Here is a 17,761-nt window from a genome sequence, read left to right on the forward strand (position 1 = left end):
TAAAAATATTAAAAAACCTTATATTACCAAGCATGTTTTGATATAAAACATTTTTAAAATTTAATTACAAACCACTAAATACAAATAAAATAAACATTTATATTATTAAAATATATTATCTTATTTTTGTATAAAAGTATTAAAAAACCTTATATTACCAAGCATGTTTTTTTATAAAACATTTTTAAAAATAATAACAAACCACTAAATACAAATATAACAAACATTTATATAAATTTTTTTTTAAATAAAGAGAGTTCCTGATTAATTTTTAATGCTTAATATTATTAAGCTTTTTTGACAATTGTTCAGACTCAGTTTTTGGAGCTAAATAACCAGCTGTAATAGCTTTTAATTGATATGTCCCATAGCAATAATGCAATGCTCAAAATTGGCTTTATTCTGAATAAAATGCTTTAAGTTATGCTGAGAAGTTTGTTATTAAATCTTTTTTGGTTAAATTGTTAATAAATGGGACATTAACTTTCCAAACAGTTTTTATTTAGCTTTTTGTAGTTTTTTGTGTAAAACATTTTTTTGTGTGGAGTATTATTGTAACTATATCCCATAACATCATGCATTATGAAAAAGTATGAACACACCAAATTAAAATTTTTTGTGTGTTAATATGGATTCAATTTTACCACATAAATTTTGATCACTTTACTGGTTAATAGGTGTTTCTTTCAAAACTCTTCAACCAAACTGCATGTTACTTTGCAATATCTTTGTAACTTAAAAAAAATTTTAAAACGAGTGAAAAAATTGCATAGAAAGCTATATTAAAGCGTATCATTAATTTTTATGACTTAAGCTATTTTAGTTAAATCTTTTTATAACATTAAGTTCAAGTATTCTTTTCATCTGTGGATATATATCTAAACATTAAAGCATTTAGTGATATTGGTTGTACTTATTACATGTGGAACCCTTTATTTGTTTTGTTTTTTAAATTATGGTGTTTTTTTTACATCATATGTAACACAATCATAAAACTAACACTGCCAAAATACAAAATAAATGATTACCTTGATTTTTATAATACAAATAGTATCATGTTTGCAGTATCAACCAATAATTTTAATGTTTAATTTTTTTTTAATCTTTAATGGTATATAATGATTAATGATTCCCCTAACTTAGAACAGGTTAACATTAAGAAGGGCAGGTGTTATTAAAACTGTAATTATTGAAATTTGATATGCATTTTCAATGGTGTTGAGATACCAAGTGGTGTGTCAAGTTGACAATTTAAAGTAAAATATTTACACAGAATCAAGAACTAAGATTTTTCTCTGTTATTTTTTAAAACTACAATTAGTAAGATATGACTTATCAAATTATGGAAACATTTATATAATTAATTTTTTGTTGACCTATATAATGAAAGATCTCTATTGAACTATTTTTTAATAACAAAACATTATTGTTCTCTTTTAACCCAATTTTTCTGAATTAGAAAACTGGATCCCTAATGTTTTTAAAATAAAAATCATGATATTTAGGTTAAAGAAAAAAAAAGCACTAGAAAAGATTTTACTTAAACTATTTATGTTTGTTTATTATTTAAAAAATTTATATACTTTTAAATGATTATTTATTTTTATTCTTTTAGATCCGTTTTCATCAAGTGATGTTACTTTCAATTTTCGTCCCACCACAATTTTTTGTGCAGATCATATTAAACTATTTGCGCCTGTTTTTCCATTGGTTGGACAATATAAAGATTATCCAGCAGTAAATTTTTTTGTGTTCAATGATGTTAACATACCATCAAATGCAGAGGTTTCAAGTTTCAAGTTTATAGTTGGTCCATATTTTAGTCATTGTGAACCCCCGTGCAAAGATTTTGTAGCAAGAGCTTATTTGCTAGTGTCTCAACATGATTCTTTTATAACTTTATTTAAATACAAGTTGCTTGATAAATATGAACAAAATTTTTATTCTAATTCAATCGAATCACTTTCCAATGCAGACTTTGTATCATTTAGTTTTAATGGATCTATCGATAAAAAAACAAGCTACAACAATATTGATTTGACAAATCTCTATAAAAATGTTTCAAATAAATATTTTGGTTTGGTAAAGCACCTTGGTATTGTTATAATGCCTGATACTTACGATACTAATAATTATTTTGAATTTTATAGAAGTGGATTTACATTGACTATATCCTATCAAATGAAAGGTTCTTTATGTTATTTGTTTTATTTTATTATTAATTTTATACCCTAAAAACACCTAAATATTGATAAAACCTAATTTCGAACAGTTTTATAAAAAAATTTGTATCTTTTGTATTATATTGAATTTATAGCTTTTTGTTTTACATAAATACTCTTTAACACAAAACAAATTCAACAATAAAAAAATAGTTCGATAATCTATTTACAAATGTATTTATATATAATTAACTTGAAATATAACAACATAAAATTAACAAAAAAAAGAGAAAAAAACAAACTTTGTTTTGTAAATAAAATGAAAATTGTGTGAGCACTATTTAGCGCTAAATTATTATTATGCAAAAAAATTACAATATTGATTAATTTAATTTCCATATACATGTAGTTATTATTTATTTACCCACAATCGTGGGTATATAAATGGGTTAATTTGTTTATAGTTTTAAGAAATGAATGCAGCTTAATAAAAATAAAAATAGAGAAATAAGCTCAAATACAGTTAGCTCTTCAAGCCATTAATGACAAAACAATGTCATATGAAGAAGCTTCTAAATGTTTCAATGTGTCAAAATCAACTATTCACGACCAAGCAAAAGGCAAATACAAATCTGTTAGAGCCGGTGTGCCAAGAAAAATGAGTCAAACTGTTGAGGTAATTATTGTCGATCTTTTAAAGTTTATGAGCGATATGGGGTTTTGGTTTAAAGAAAAGTAATAAATGAATCAGAACAAACTAAAAAAACCAGCTAAAAAATGGTGCAGCAGATTCATGAAAATGTATGAAAATAAAATTAGAGCAACAAAAGCTAGTGGCATGCAAACTATTAGAGTAATAGCTACAGTCAAAAATAATTGACAACTTGTTTGACCAAATAGACACAATCAATTTTGAGTGCAATCTTAATAATAATTCATTTTATATTTTTAATTGTGTTAAGTCTGGATTACAATTCAGCCGAGCAAAATTATTGTATGCAGAAAAGATACCAAAAAAATTAGCTCTAAACAGCGACTATATCCACTATTTTGACATGTTGTGATAAATATGGAAGTTATTTGCCACATAAAGTAATTTACAAAGAAAAACATATTGAAAATGTTTTTATAAAAAATGATAAATATAATTATAATATTAGCCAATCCGGTTGGATGGAGTCAAAACAATTTCTTGAGTGGTTCACATCAATTTTTGTACCTCTTGCAAATAAACTTGAAAGTGTTTAAACTGCTTTTTTTTGATGGTCATGCCTTACATATTAGTTTAGAGTTAAAAAAGTAGCCTTCAAAAATAATATCATAATTTGGCGCTTGCCTGCTCGTTTGAGCCATTTTTTACAGCGTTTAGACATTGGTGTCTTTGAAACAGTTTAAGAATGGATGCAAACAGTATACAACTTTTTAACTAGAAATAAATTTCAATTGTTTACAAATAGACAAGTTCCTGTCTTGTTTAAGAAACTTTAAAAAAAAAATTCTTTTAAACCTGAAAAAACTCATAGTGAGTTTAGCAGTAGCGGTTTATTTCCACTTGATAGATCAACAATTTCTTATGAAAAAAGTGCAATTGGCAAAATTTTTAAAGCTGTGGAAGAAAAGAACATTAGTAGTTTATTTCAGCCTGTAACGAATACACTTGAAACTCTTAAAACACTATTAAGTGAAATGTCAAACAGAGAAGTTTTACTTAGAAGTTTGAATACAATAAATGAAACAGTTAAAAAGGCAGGAAAAGGTATCAACCGATCAGTTTTAATGTTGCTTAAAGATCAACTTACACCTTTAAATAATAAAAAATAGAAAGGTGAAAGAATAAAATGATCAATTACATAAAATATGACCTTAGCCGACGCTATAGTTTTTGATCAAGAATTAAAAAAACAAAACCAGACTAACAAGATGCCAAAAAAAATTTTAGAGAGCAAAGAAAAATTGTAGCTGTATTTCATAAAGAGAAAAATGCAAAAAAAAAAAATTCAAGAAAGTTATTATACAATAGAAGAGCCCATTCGTTCATGTTATTCTTGTAGTGTTGATTGGGTTAGTAGCACAGATGCTCAATGGCTTACATGCAAACAGCGTGCTAGTTGGTCTTACATCGCTTGAGTGATTGATTATCATTCTATAATAGAATTTATATGCATGGAGTGCCTATAGAATAATTTTTGCTATAAATTAATTTAAAACAATTTAATTAAGTAAAATATTTATAACAGTTTTGTTAATTACTTTAATGAGTTTATGTTTGTGTTTTTGATATTTTGTATCTATCCGGAATAAGGTTCACAGTACCCTAATTTTGGATAGAATCAAGTTTTTTAAAAACTTAAACTTTTTGAAACTTAAAATTTAAGTATTAACTTTTTTCTTTTCGTTCAATTTGTCTTGTTGTTACACATATTTTAGTGTTTTTATTTTTTCAAAACTGGTTATAATTAGTGAGTTATTTAATTTTTTTTGCAAAACTTTCATAATTAGGTGTTTTTATGGTACAATTAGGAGACAAAGTTGATTTGTTATTTTTTATTTTATCTCAATTTTTTTATTTTCTTAATTTTTTGGTAATTTTGGTAAAAATTCTACTCAAGTAAATATATCTAAACTATATATAAATATAAAACAGATATATTTAAAAAATATATAAATTTGTCTATGTTTATAGATTACAAATATCAAAATATAACATATTGTGTGTGTGTTTACACACACACACACTTTCTAATGTATTAAGTCACTAGTAAGCTTTTGTTAATCAGAATAAAAATTATATTTTATGACAATCCAAGATATAAATGTTGTTAATAAATATTTATTATTTTGTTTATTTTGAAAATTCATTATATATGTATTTTGTTACATAACCCAATAGTATGATGTTAATTTTTATATTTATTAAAGTTGATTAATTTTTTTTAAATTTTTTATTATAGTGATTGGAGATGTAAAATCATTATCGCCTAGTGCAACAATACAATCAACAGTTTTTAATTTTGATGAAATTTATTATTTTACTGGAATAGAACTGTATAATAGTGATATCAATAAAAAGACATTTTCTCTGCTAGTTCAATCTTCTGATTTTTTTAGCAATGATCAGTATAAAGAATTTGATAAGGTTTTTTTTTTCAAATAGTTTATGTTTGCTTTAATGGTTTTAGCAATTTTTATTTAGTCATCACTTTTTCTTCTGTTTTGCTACTATTTGCTAAACTTCTTTTGACACTGGCTAATGTTTTCTAAAGTTCATTCAACACTGGCTACAGTTTCTAATCGGCTGTTATTAAATTTTAAATTTTCTATTTAGCACGTTTTAATTAAACTATTTAATAATTAAAATTTTTTAATTATTAAATTTTTTAAGTATTAAATTTTTTGTCTATTAATGGCAATCATTTCTTTTAGGCTCAAATATATTTTAAAAATACCAAAGCACTATTGGTTTTAAAATTCAAATTTCCCATAAGTTATAGTTTAATGCAGTTGCCAGGATATTGAAATGTGTTAAATGTTTTTAATGCAGTTACCAGGATATTGATATGTATCAAATGTTTTTAAAGTTGTTTTAACATGATCAAAACAACAGGTAAACAAAAAACAAAACAAAAAAATTAACAATAACAAAAAAAAGATCTTTTTTAAAATTCACTCCTAGAAAGACTGCAGGCTTGAATTGAAGGCTTTTTAAAATAGTTTTGTTAATTAGGAAACCACAAACTAAAAGTTTGGGAAATTTTATACATTATGCATCAAAATTGTATAATGTATATTTTGTATAAGTATATTGTAGAAAAAATGACACAGGCAATGATGCTAAGTTTTTAGAGCAGCAAGGAAATTGGTAATATTTTTTGTTCTGAGAAAAGGAGCAAAAGTGCAACATAATATAAGTTTAAGTTTGGCTACTTAAGCAAGTTGTTACTACATTTTCATTGTTTTGAAAGTTAAAATTAAAAAAGTAAGAAAAAGAGACATTATTTATCTTACCATAATGTTGAATAATTTAAGTTCGTTTTTAATTGTAGTTCAATGAAAAAACCTGTTTTGACAGGGGTATGCATGATAGGGGAGGGGGCAGTGGAGAGAAATTAAAAAAAGAAGCATAAGTTTATTAGCACAGGTAAGTGATGAGAGATGTCAGAATATGGAGATAAATTGTCAGAATATGAGAGATTAACAAAGAAAAAAGTTTTGATTTGTTATCTGTATTACTAGTACTTAACCGAGCCACTTTTGTGTTATAAATTTAAGAAAGCCAAATTATCAGCAGTATGGTAAAATAAACAAACAGTCTGATCAAATTTATTAAAAGTAGCATCAAAAGGGAGCACTTCTGAAAAGGTAAGTAACAATGATGAAGAAATAAAAGATAATTGATATAACATGTTTATGGACAACAGTAAAGTGATTAAATCTACTGACAAGCAATCAAAAAATTCAAATTTGGTTTTAAGATTTTGTACCAATATATAACAATCATATAACTATTAATATCTATGAGAATTCAGCTGTTAAATTGCAAGTTAAAAAAAAAGTGGGTCTGGTGAATTTTGCAAGAGTTTAAATTCAATGGAAGGAAAAGTTACTTTTAAAACAATGAACATTAGTATATGATTTGAACAGTTGAAAATTATTTCTTTTTAAGTTATTTTGTAGTTTAATCATTAATTTATTTACAAGACATAACAAATAGACAGGTTGTTGGTCAAGGTTTGTGCTTGGAAGCTGAAGGGTTATGAGGTGATATAATAATGAAAAATAAAAATTAAAAAAATAAGAAGTCTTCCAAATTATAGTTGCTCCTGGGTCTTGAGGAGGCAAATATGAATAAAATAATATGAATATGAATAAAAAAAATTCTTTTATTTAATAAACCAAGAAATAAAAAAAATAGTTTTCAATATCATGACAATACACTGGAACCACCACCTTCCGAGGCAAGTGGTAGTCTAATATCCTGATATTTTACAGCTGCTGATATTGACAACTAACCTAGCTAAATCACAGAATTTATTTTGCTTAAGGAATCAGTATAAAGTTAAAGTAATCTTTTGTAATGTTAAACAATTCTATTAGGTAGTACCACTACACAACTACTATGCAGTAATGGTATAGTGTCAGAAAGATTAGTTTGTAAGCAAGGTGTTTTAATGTTGATTCTCTTCATGTAGTTAGCTGCTTAATGCAGTATCCTACAAGAAGAGGAAACTTTATTTATTCAATGGTTTCAGTCTGTTTAAGTATGATAGGCGTATATTTACTTAAACTATAAAAAAAGTTTCTTAAAACAGTTATATTAGAAAATTATTTAGAATTATTTTCTAATATATTTGTTTCTGCATCCATATTTTTCTAAGCAAAATTATTTAGAAAAATGTGGATGCAGAAACCAGATTTAAATCAATTATAATTAATTTTAAAATAATTTCTTACTTGAGTTTATTTTTGCTGAAAAACATAAAAAAGAAACACAAGCTTAAAGCCTATATTTATACATGTTACCTTGTTTTTATAGGTTCCATTATTTTTTTTTTTACATAAATTTAAATTGTAAGACCAAATAGTCAAAATACAAACAAAAATTTTTTTGATTTTAGTTTGAATTAAAAGGAGGAGAAAATCGATACATTGCATTGAGTTATATTATTATGGCAAAGGTTTTACAAATAACAAATTTAAATAATCCTTCTGATGTTAAATTTTTTGGCAGTAAATGTAAGTAATTTTTTATTATTGCTAAAAAATTTGAAACAAATATATTTTGATTCATACCTGAATTATAGTATATTTTGTACTTTGTTGTCATTAGTAAAAATAAGACATCAATGATCATCACCTTATTGTGCATCTTTCATTGTGCAGAATTACACTAAATATGCTTCTATTGAAGTTGTCAATAGTAACTGTCTACTATTGAGGCTAAATTTAGCTAAGACAGCTACTATCAACAGCTTCAGAGTTAAACCACTTACCAAATAGATGAATTAAAATCAATGTCACTTCATGTGACTTATCACAAAAAATGACATGGTTTCACTTTTTTTTTGATGTCTGTCTCCTTTATATACTTAGATAAGATTAAAAAAACTTATGTCAAAAAATTTTCGCTAATGTTGTTAAAATTAAAAGAAATATTTTTTTAATTCTCCCTTTATTGTTTGGTTTTATGATTTTTTAATTCAATTTAATTTGCAAAAAATTTAAATAAAATTAGTGGTTTTGAACTAATAATAATATAAACCATAATAGGAAAATAAAAAAATGGAATAAAAATTTTTTAATGAAAATTTTCAAAAATAGTTTTATTAAACTTATTAAAAATTATGTCAGTTTGTGAAAAGCCTTTTTTTTTCAGATGCTGGTATTTCTTTTCCTATAATATCTGCAGGGCTTGGAGGTTATGAAAACAATACTCATGGATATGGATTTAGAATTCAGTTAAATAATGATAACAATATAGTGGCCACAGTAGTTGCAAATAACAGTTTGTATGTAGCATACATGGAGAATCCAACTACAGTCCCTTACACTCTGACACTGGTATGGTCAAAGCAAAATGATGTTCTAATGTTGTATAATAATGATAATGTAGTTAGCATTGGGAATCCATCGAATGTTTCTTCACGCCCTTGTTTGTATAATGAGTATCTTCTTGTGTATGGTGATTATTACAATTACTCAAATCTAAATGCATCTCTTTCTGGAATTAAAATGTGGGCTGTTCCATTGACTTTTGATGAGATATCTCATTTATTAAATGAAACAACTTTTGGTATTTTTATCATTTTTTTTTTAAATTTGTTTGGTTGAACTAATTTTTTTGTTTGTTAATGTTTTTGTTTTTTTAATGTTCAACACTAGTTTTGAAATAATTGTTTGTAATATTGTTTGTTTGCAATACTATTTTTAAATAATGTTTGTGAAAATACTTGTAATGTATTATTATATTAATAATACCAGTCTATTAAAAAATATTATTTTTATTAATAGACTATAATCTGCTTTGTTAATTATTAAATGATTTAGTTGATGTAATTAAAAATCATTGAAACATGACAATTTGACAACAACTATATAACTTCTTATTTTTATCTAGTCTAACAATTTAAGTATTAATTTTTTTTTTCATTGTTTTATCAAATTTCAAAAAAATTGTTCTTTTGTTGTTGTTATTTTTAGTGCCTTTATAACTTAATAATTTCTTTTCTTATTTTTCAAACTTGTAGTCATGCTTTTGGTTTGATTCTGATTTACACACTGGTGCAGTCTTTATACCTGGAAAATATTTTTAGTAATTTTAAAATGTAATTATAACATAGTTATTCTTTTTGATGCAATAATAGTAAAAAAGTGGTTTTTTCATGTATTAACAGCGAAATATATATTCAGTGAAAATATGTGGTTTCAAGATACCCTGTGAAATATGAGGTTTTTAAGATATCCAGTGAAAATATGTGGTTTTCAATGTATGAACAGCTGTTTCTTGTTATAACTAAAAAAAGGATAAAAAAAGGCAATAAAACTAAAGTTTTAAGATAATTTAAAAATTCAAATCAAGAGGTTGAAATCAGTGAGCCAGATGAGATGAATATAATTGTTGTGTTTTTATAGATTTTAGTCAACAAGATCAGGATTGTTTTTTTTTTTTCTTCTTTAAAAATAAATTCTTGCATATCTCTCTTGATTGACACCTTTCATGCATGTGTAATATCGAAAAAATAAATATGTATCACCTTGATGTGATCCCAGTCAAAAAAATCAAGATCTCAATTGTCTTAGCTAGTCTGTTTGTTGTCTTGTTTAAATGGGCTAGACTGATTTATATAAACAGCCCCTAAGACTTCTTTATTATAACTGTTCTCATATAAGCAATGTCAATTTAAAACAAAAAGGAGTTTAGTAAATTTGTATTACTGAAAGTTGTGTAGTTATAGAAAGTTTTATAAATCACTTTTAGCCTAATACATTTATTTTTTAGTGTTATATAATAATTAGTATTTCAGTGAAAGATATGGTTTTATGTAATATTCTTTGAGTTTATTCCTATAGAATGGTTGCTGTTGTCAGTTTTTACTTTTTAATTAATTTTATTTTAAATTATAAATTCATCAGCAGTTACTCTAAAACATGTTTTTATTATCATTATTATTTGTGTTGCTATTATTATAGTTGTTGTTATTATTATTATTGTTGTTGTTGTTGTTGTTGTTGTTGTTGTGGTTGTTGTTGTGGTTGTTGTTATTGTTGTTGTTATTACTATTATTATTTTTATTATTATTTGTGTTGCTATTATTATAGTTGTTGTTGTTGTTGTTATTATTATTATTATTATTATTATTATTATTATTATTATTATTATTATTATAGTTGTTGTTGTTGTTATTATTATTATTATTATTATTGTTATTATTGTTATTATTATTACTATTATTATTATTATTATTATTATTATAGTTGTTGTTGTTATTGTTGTTATTATTATTTTTATAGTTGTTGTTGTTATTATTATTATTATTATTATTATAGTTGTTGTTGTTATTGTTGTTATTATTATTTTTATAGTTGTTGTTGTTATTATTATTATTTTTATTATTACTGTTGTTGTTGTTGTTGTTGTGGTTGTTGTTGTTGTTGTTATTACTATTATTATTAATATTCTTATTGGAATATTATAACAAGATACCATCTTATGCATTAATGTATCTTTTAACAAAAATATTTTTTGTGTGGTTATAATATGAATAAAACACTAGTATGAATGCTTTTTAAGAATGCAGAAAGCAATCACTGCAAAAGAATGCGATTTAACAAAATAAAATTTTTGTTAAATTGCATTCTTGGTGATTGCTTTTTCGTTCTTAAAAAGCATTCATACTTGTGTATCATTTACATTTGTTTCCATCATTCATTCAAATTCTTCTCTCTGTAACTTTTTAAAATTTGCAGCTTTTTAAACTTTCTGTTAACTTTTATACTCTTAAATCTGCTAAATGTAATCAATTATGCACATGTTTTTAAGTCTTCATCATTATGCACATGTTTTTAAGTCTACATCATTACCAACACTTTAGAATTCTCTCATTTTCTTTTGCTGATAAAATTTGCTACTTTTATTTAACAATGCTATATTATTATATACTATTATGCTATACTATTAGCTTTAATAATAACAAATCTGAACTAATAATTAGGTTTTTTTTTTTGTCAGGTTTTTTATTTTCATGTCTACATAACACATTTAATTTACCTTTTTTTAAATAGATCTTCAAAACATAATAAATTTTTTTCATAAAATTGTTACTAAGTACATAAAATTCTTACTCGTACTAAGTACGTATCACATAATAATACTAATATTACATTTTACAGTTAATAAAACTAATATTACATTATACAGTTAATGCGTTTATAATATTTTTTAACACTTCCTATTCAAACTAAATAGTTGTTGAAATAAAAAACTTTAAAATTTTTTTTATCTTTTTTTTAATTATTAGACTGGAGTAATTTAGATGCAAATCTTCCCACAGGATTTAAACATGGTTTAGATTGTTATTGTAAAAATGTAGTTTGCCCATGTGAGACACTTGGTAAGTTTGCTTAAGGTATTGCTTTTGTTAGTTAGTAGTTTACCACAAACACAACATCAGCGAATTTTGTAATACTAAAAATACTTATTGTTTGTAAAAAGAATGTTAATGGTTAGTACCTGTTGTTTAGGTGAAGTAATCAGTAAATAGTTTTATTAAATCTTATTAAAATTATTTATCTGAATAAAATTAAAAATATATACTTATTTGAAATTGAATTTATCTTAAATTATAAGTATATTATATTAATTAATAATAGGGTGCTTTATCTCAACCTATTTTTAATTTTCATTCTGATTTCAACAAATATTGTTAACTATTGTTAAAATATTGTTAGTATATAACTTTTTAAAACCTTGCTCTTTAGAGATCTTTCTTCTTAAAAAAGATTTTTTTAATCATGTGAAAGTTTTAAGATGTCATAGAGCTTGTTGTAAAGCTCATTTTAAAGGTTTATAGAACTGTAATACCTCAATACAAAATACAACAATATTTACAATATGTTTGAGTTTTTTTTACAAATAAACATATTAAAAAAGGCTTGTATTATACTGAATTATTCAAAAAGGAGATAATAAGTAATTTGTGTTTTACAAAACTATTATGTGCATAGTTTTAGATATCAACAATATGTAATATGGAGTTAATTTGTATCACTAAAATCTTAGAATACTTGCAAACAATTACAATAATTTAATCATTTGTTTTCAGTCAATATGTTTTGCACAAATAATATAAAATAAATGACATGACTATCTAGATGTTTTTGCTTTCTCTAGTTTGAGTAAAACGCCATCAGTGTTTGCTTTTGTAATTGTTTAGCATAATTCTGCTTTAAGTAAACAAACATGTCTAATCATAGCAACTTGCCTAATCATAGTGACAAAAAACAAGCCCCTGGCCTGCAAAATTTTAATCTCTTTTTTGACAAAAATTACACTGAAAAAAACCTTGTTCTTAAATACAATTTTAATTAAGGAGGTATAATAGACTAGCTGAAGGAAGAGCGAAGCCAAAAATTGTTTAATGTCTTAGTACATTCTTTGTAGTATGATTATTCCAGTGGCAAGTCAAATTGTGCTTTTGCGTTGAAAATAGAAATTTTGAAATGTAGTTTGTAACCTAACCTTGTAGAAATGGATTACTCTCCTAAAATTTGACTAAATAAGTTTTTAACAAGTGTTTGAATTATCAAAAAATAATTACCACAAAAATCACTATCTATTTAAAGTAATACTAGGTATAAATGTCAAAGTTTTAGATAATCTCTACTACTTGTTTGAACCTTTTCTTTTGCTTCCTCGTTTATCTATGGGTTTGTTACGTTCTTAAGGAACATTTTTTCAGCAAAGGAACTGTCATTATCACTTTAGGATTTTGTTTTGTGTTGTAGTATATTTGCTGGATTTTTAAACAAATCTATAATATATATAACAAATATATTTAAAAAATACTACCAATTCTAATTTATTAATTCAATTCTAATCTAGAAATTTATTATTATTTGTTCAAAAAGCACAACAAAAATATAATAGAAATAAACTCATAAGTATGTTTAGGAATTTTGCTAAACTTCCATCTTTTATTTGCAATGCTTTAATTACTTATGATGTTTTGAAATCACATCGTTTGGTCATTTTTTTAAAAGTAGCATGTGATAGTAAGTAGAAAATCTAATGAAGGTTTTTTTCTTGTCTTCATAGCTGCATATTGCTCTATGACACCTTTTAAATTTAATTGAGCTGCTATTTCTGCTTCAATAGCTATCAAATAAAATGATTTTCCCCATTATTGTCTTTAAATATGTTTTAATTATTTTTAATGCGCTTAAAGATCTTTTAACAGTTGCCATGCTGATGGATATTGTCAAATACATACATAAGTACTTTGAATATATTTATGAATGAGCTACTTATATCACAATATATTATTGTGAACATAGGTAAAATGCAAAAATGCAGAAATTTTGTAAAATGAGTGAATATTTTTGTTGCATTGCATTGAACAAATTTAACCAAGGTTTTATCAGCTTTTAAGTAAAAAGCCCAAAAAAAACACTGTACATTTATAGTGTGGTCTTGTAAACACTTTATATAACTTGAAAACCGTATTTTCGTTAATTAAAGTGAATGTCTTTTTGCACACATAGAATTTGTAAGGACTGTTTAAACTTGTGTGCTCTATTTGGCATTAGATGAAAAAATGACTCCTAAATCATGCTTTTTAAAGATTGATTTATTTTACCTTTTTTATTTTGTTTTCAATTTATTCTAAAGTTTTATGTAGAAATAAAATATACCAGTTGATTGATGCGATAATGATTGATATTGAATTGTAATCCCCTTTGTTGTAACTAAACTATTGAGATTCACTTTTGGGAAACAATTTTGCCCTAGCCTTTTGTTTCTTTGTTACTATCTGTTTCTGTTTATTTGTTACTATCTGTTTCTGTTTATTTGATACTATCTGTTTCTGTTTATTTGTTACTATCTGTTTCTGTTTATTTGTTACTATCTGTTTCTGTTTATTTGTTACTATCTGTTTCTGTTTATTTGATACTATCTGTTTCTGTTTATTTGTTACTATCTGTTTCTGTTTATTTGTTACTATCTGTTTCTGTTTATTTGTTACTATCTGTTTCTGTTTATTTGTTACTATCTGTTTCTGTTTATTGGTTGTTAAAATGCTTTTTTAAAACAAAAAATAATTTTGCGCTTTTTTTTTAGATAAGCCCAGATACTAAAATCAAAGTGTTTGATAAACCCTGATAGTAAAATCAAAGTTTTTATGTTATGATTTTATAAATAATGTATGTTAAAGAATACAATATTGAGATTCCTTCTCCCCATTTTAAGTCATTTTTTAAAAAATATATTTAACTTCATTTTAGTTATAATTATTTAACTTGATTTAACATTTATTTATATATCTCTGCACAAGTCATAACATCACTAATGATTTTTTTCACTGTCTTACATTAGATATAAGTATGAAATGTTGATAAATTTCAAAGTCCTCACAAGCGATCAATTGATACTTGTAACGGCAAAAAAAGTTAAGATATATAAAAGGCATAGAAACAGATAAATAAATCAAAATGTAAAAAGAAAGGCTAAATTTTTCATCACAATATAAAATGAATAGTTTAATTTAAATAAAAAATTATCAGTTTTAAAAATAAAAAATTTTTAAGTTTTTTAAATGAATCTGTTATCAAAAAAGTTATGAACAAAAATAATTTAAAAAAGTTAAGTAAACATAAGAAACAAAATAAAAAAATAGTACTTTATTAAAAAAAAGGAAAATTAGCATGCTTTGTTTTTAACAAGCATGTTTTTTTAATTCTTTTTCTTAAAAAGTGTTTGGTTCAAAGTCAGCATTTTAAAATTTAGAGTGCTGAAAATATATAAGGTCTAAACCAACAAAATTGAAATTCAGCAGATGGTTGAATAAGACAAAATGATTAAGACTAGGGTAAAATGATATTATAAAATAAAGGGATTGAGACTAAGGTATAATGGTATATAAATATGAATAAATGCTAATTTATTGGAAGAAGAATCCAATATTAAAAATCAATTGCATATATAATCAACAAAACAATTATTGTTTGCATGTTTGCTTGAAAGTTATCAGAAGTTAAGCTGGAATAACAGCCATTCAATACAAATTTTTTAAATTGCATTTAAAAATTTTAAATTGCACCCACAAGTTTTTTTAATGATTTTAAATCTATAGAAAATAGATCATTTTGGAGAAAACATTTTAAAGTTCCTTACTTAAGTAATAATAAAAAAAAAATGTTCCACTGGTGTACCTCAAGGTTCTGTGTTAGACCTGTTGCTTTTTCCAATTTTTATTTATGATTTCAAAATACTTTGCAAGTTTTTTACTACTTCCTACTTATGATTTTGCTGATGACAATAACTTGCTTATTACAAACAAATCATAAAAAAAAATGAATACATAAATCATGATTCATCCAATCTTTTTTACTGGTATTAATAAATTCACTAACAAAATTAAAATTTGCTTTGATCTAAACTAAAGTTTATAATTATTTAAATTTTAGAAATGGACTGAAAGTCAAACCTTATAACTCTATAAATTACCTTGGTATTAAAATTAACTCACACCTTCGATATGTTTGTCACAGATTTTTTTTAAGGTTATTTAACGTCATTATAAAATTGTTTCTGATTTTCATTTAACTTTTTTTGTTTGTATATAGAACACTTACATCATGGGAACTCAGCTGTTGATTTTTTTTTGGATTTTCTATTTTCACCATTCTATCTTTATCATCTTTGATCTGCAAATAATTTAACTGTTTATCATTATTGATTAATTAATTGTTCTTTAAACTAAGCTAAAGTTTAAAAACATCTAAATTTCAGACTTGACACACAGAAAATCAGCCCTATTAATTCTACAAAATACCCTGGTATTAAAATTAAATATCTCTTTAATATTTTAATAATATAAATATCTCTTCTATATTTTAATAAAAAACTTTTAGCTAAAATAAAAAACTCAAATAGCATGCTAGCTAAAATGCTTTTATAAATCTCTATTCAAGCATGTACAGGAAATGAGTGAAAGTAGAAAAACAACTAAAAAAAGGTACTTATTGACTTTTATTGGGAACTGAGTAATAAGTTTAATACATTAATATAAAAGAAAAAATATTTCAAAGAAGTTAATTTATTACTGTGGGTATCTAATAAAATTTTAAACTTTTGTTTTGGTTGTACACATAGGCTTGCCCACATATCAACAATCAAAACTAATTGATGTTTTTTAAATGACATTTTCAAATCTTTAATGTTTCTGCATAGTTTTTTATTTATTTTTCGTCTAATAATTTGCCAGTACTTTGCAATAATTTTTAATACTGGACAGTTTTAAGGATTTGGTATTTTAGACAACTATATATCCCATAACCAGTTTGCTATAATGACTTAATGATAAATCAGGCCAGAACACATGTCTACTATCATGTGATTTAGTAGGAGTTGTAAGACATTTCTGCTTTAACATATATTTGACCGAATAATGTGGACTCAGAAATATAAGTTGCTGATTTTTTATCAAACCTGTAAATAACTTGCCAAATCAAAGCTTTTCTAGCAAACTTAGCATTTTTTGCATTAGCATTTTTAAATTTCTAATATGCTTTTCCTCTATATTTGGAATTATAATAAACAGCACCAGGAATTTACTGATGATCATACTTCATATAAGTTTCATCATCAATAATTCAGAAATTTTTAGAAATATAGTTTTCATACAACTTTCTTCAGAAGGTTCTTTTTTTTTTTTTTGAATTTTAGAACAGTCAGGCCCTTTTTGCGATTTTGAAAAAGCTTGAAAAACATGTTTATTTTAAACTTTTACAACGAAACAGTCACAAAATCTGATATTTGTGTGTGTTTCCTTAGTAAGAGGCTTGGATTATTCATAAAACTGTGAACCAGTTTTCTAACTAGTTTTACATCTTGAAAAACCTCCTTTCCTCCATTACCAGATTTGATTTTGATTGATTTTGTTTTGGAAAAACGTTAAACAACATGAATAACAGTGAAGTAATGTATTTGCAACTTTTTTGCTACTGAATTGTAGCTTAATCCTGATTTTCCATAAAATTTGTGCAAAAATATTTTTTTTAATGTCTTCTTCTTTTGTCATTTTTAAAACTTATTTTATGTTAAATGGTAAAACTAAAATCTTTTTTTGAAATCATTGTTGCCAACGATATATAAACACAATGAAAAATATATTAATACAACCACTGAAAAAAAAATTATGTATTTAATCTTTCGCATTTATTTAGTGTACACGTTTAATGCTGCTTTTGGGTCAGACCTTAAAACTATTATGTATACCTATTTCAACTAGAAATTTTTATATTTTAAAAATGTTGTATTTATTGTTGTTGGTTTATATTTTATAGAAATATCAAGTACTGTCGAATACACCAGCAGATTATCA

General features: G+C 24.5%; 1 protein-coding gene across 1 annotated transcript in view; it reads left to right on the forward strand.

Moving 5' to 3' along the window:
- Window positions 1-17,761, forward strand: part of LOC105844513 (uncharacterized) — a 154,326-nt gene that overhangs the window by 52,039 nt on the left and 84,526 nt on the right. The window contains exons 9-14 of the mRNA XM_065813630.1: window positions 1,616-2,188; window positions 5,114-5,298; window positions 7,778-7,895; window positions 8,536-8,952; window positions 11,678-11,770; window positions 17,724-17,761. The exon at window positions 17,724-17,761 is cut by the window's right edge and continues 397 nt beyond it. Coding sequence (XP_065669702.1) covers window positions 1,616-2,188; window positions 5,114-5,298; window positions 7,778-7,895; window positions 8,536-8,952; window positions 11,678-11,770; window positions 17,724-17,761 — 1,424 coding nt within the window. The remainder of the gene's footprint in view (window positions 1-1,615; window positions 2,189-5,113; window positions 5,299-7,777; window positions 7,896-8,535; window positions 8,953-11,677; window positions 11,771-17,723) is intronic.

The sequence above is a fragment of the Hydra vulgaris genome, chromosome 12 (genome assembly GCF_038396675.1).
Source record: "Hydra vulgaris chromosome 12, alternate assembly HydraT2T_AEP".
In the NCBI taxonomy this organism is placed as follows: domain Eukaryota; kingdom Metazoa; phylum Cnidaria; class Hydrozoa; order Anthoathecata; family Hydridae; genus Hydra; species Hydra vulgaris.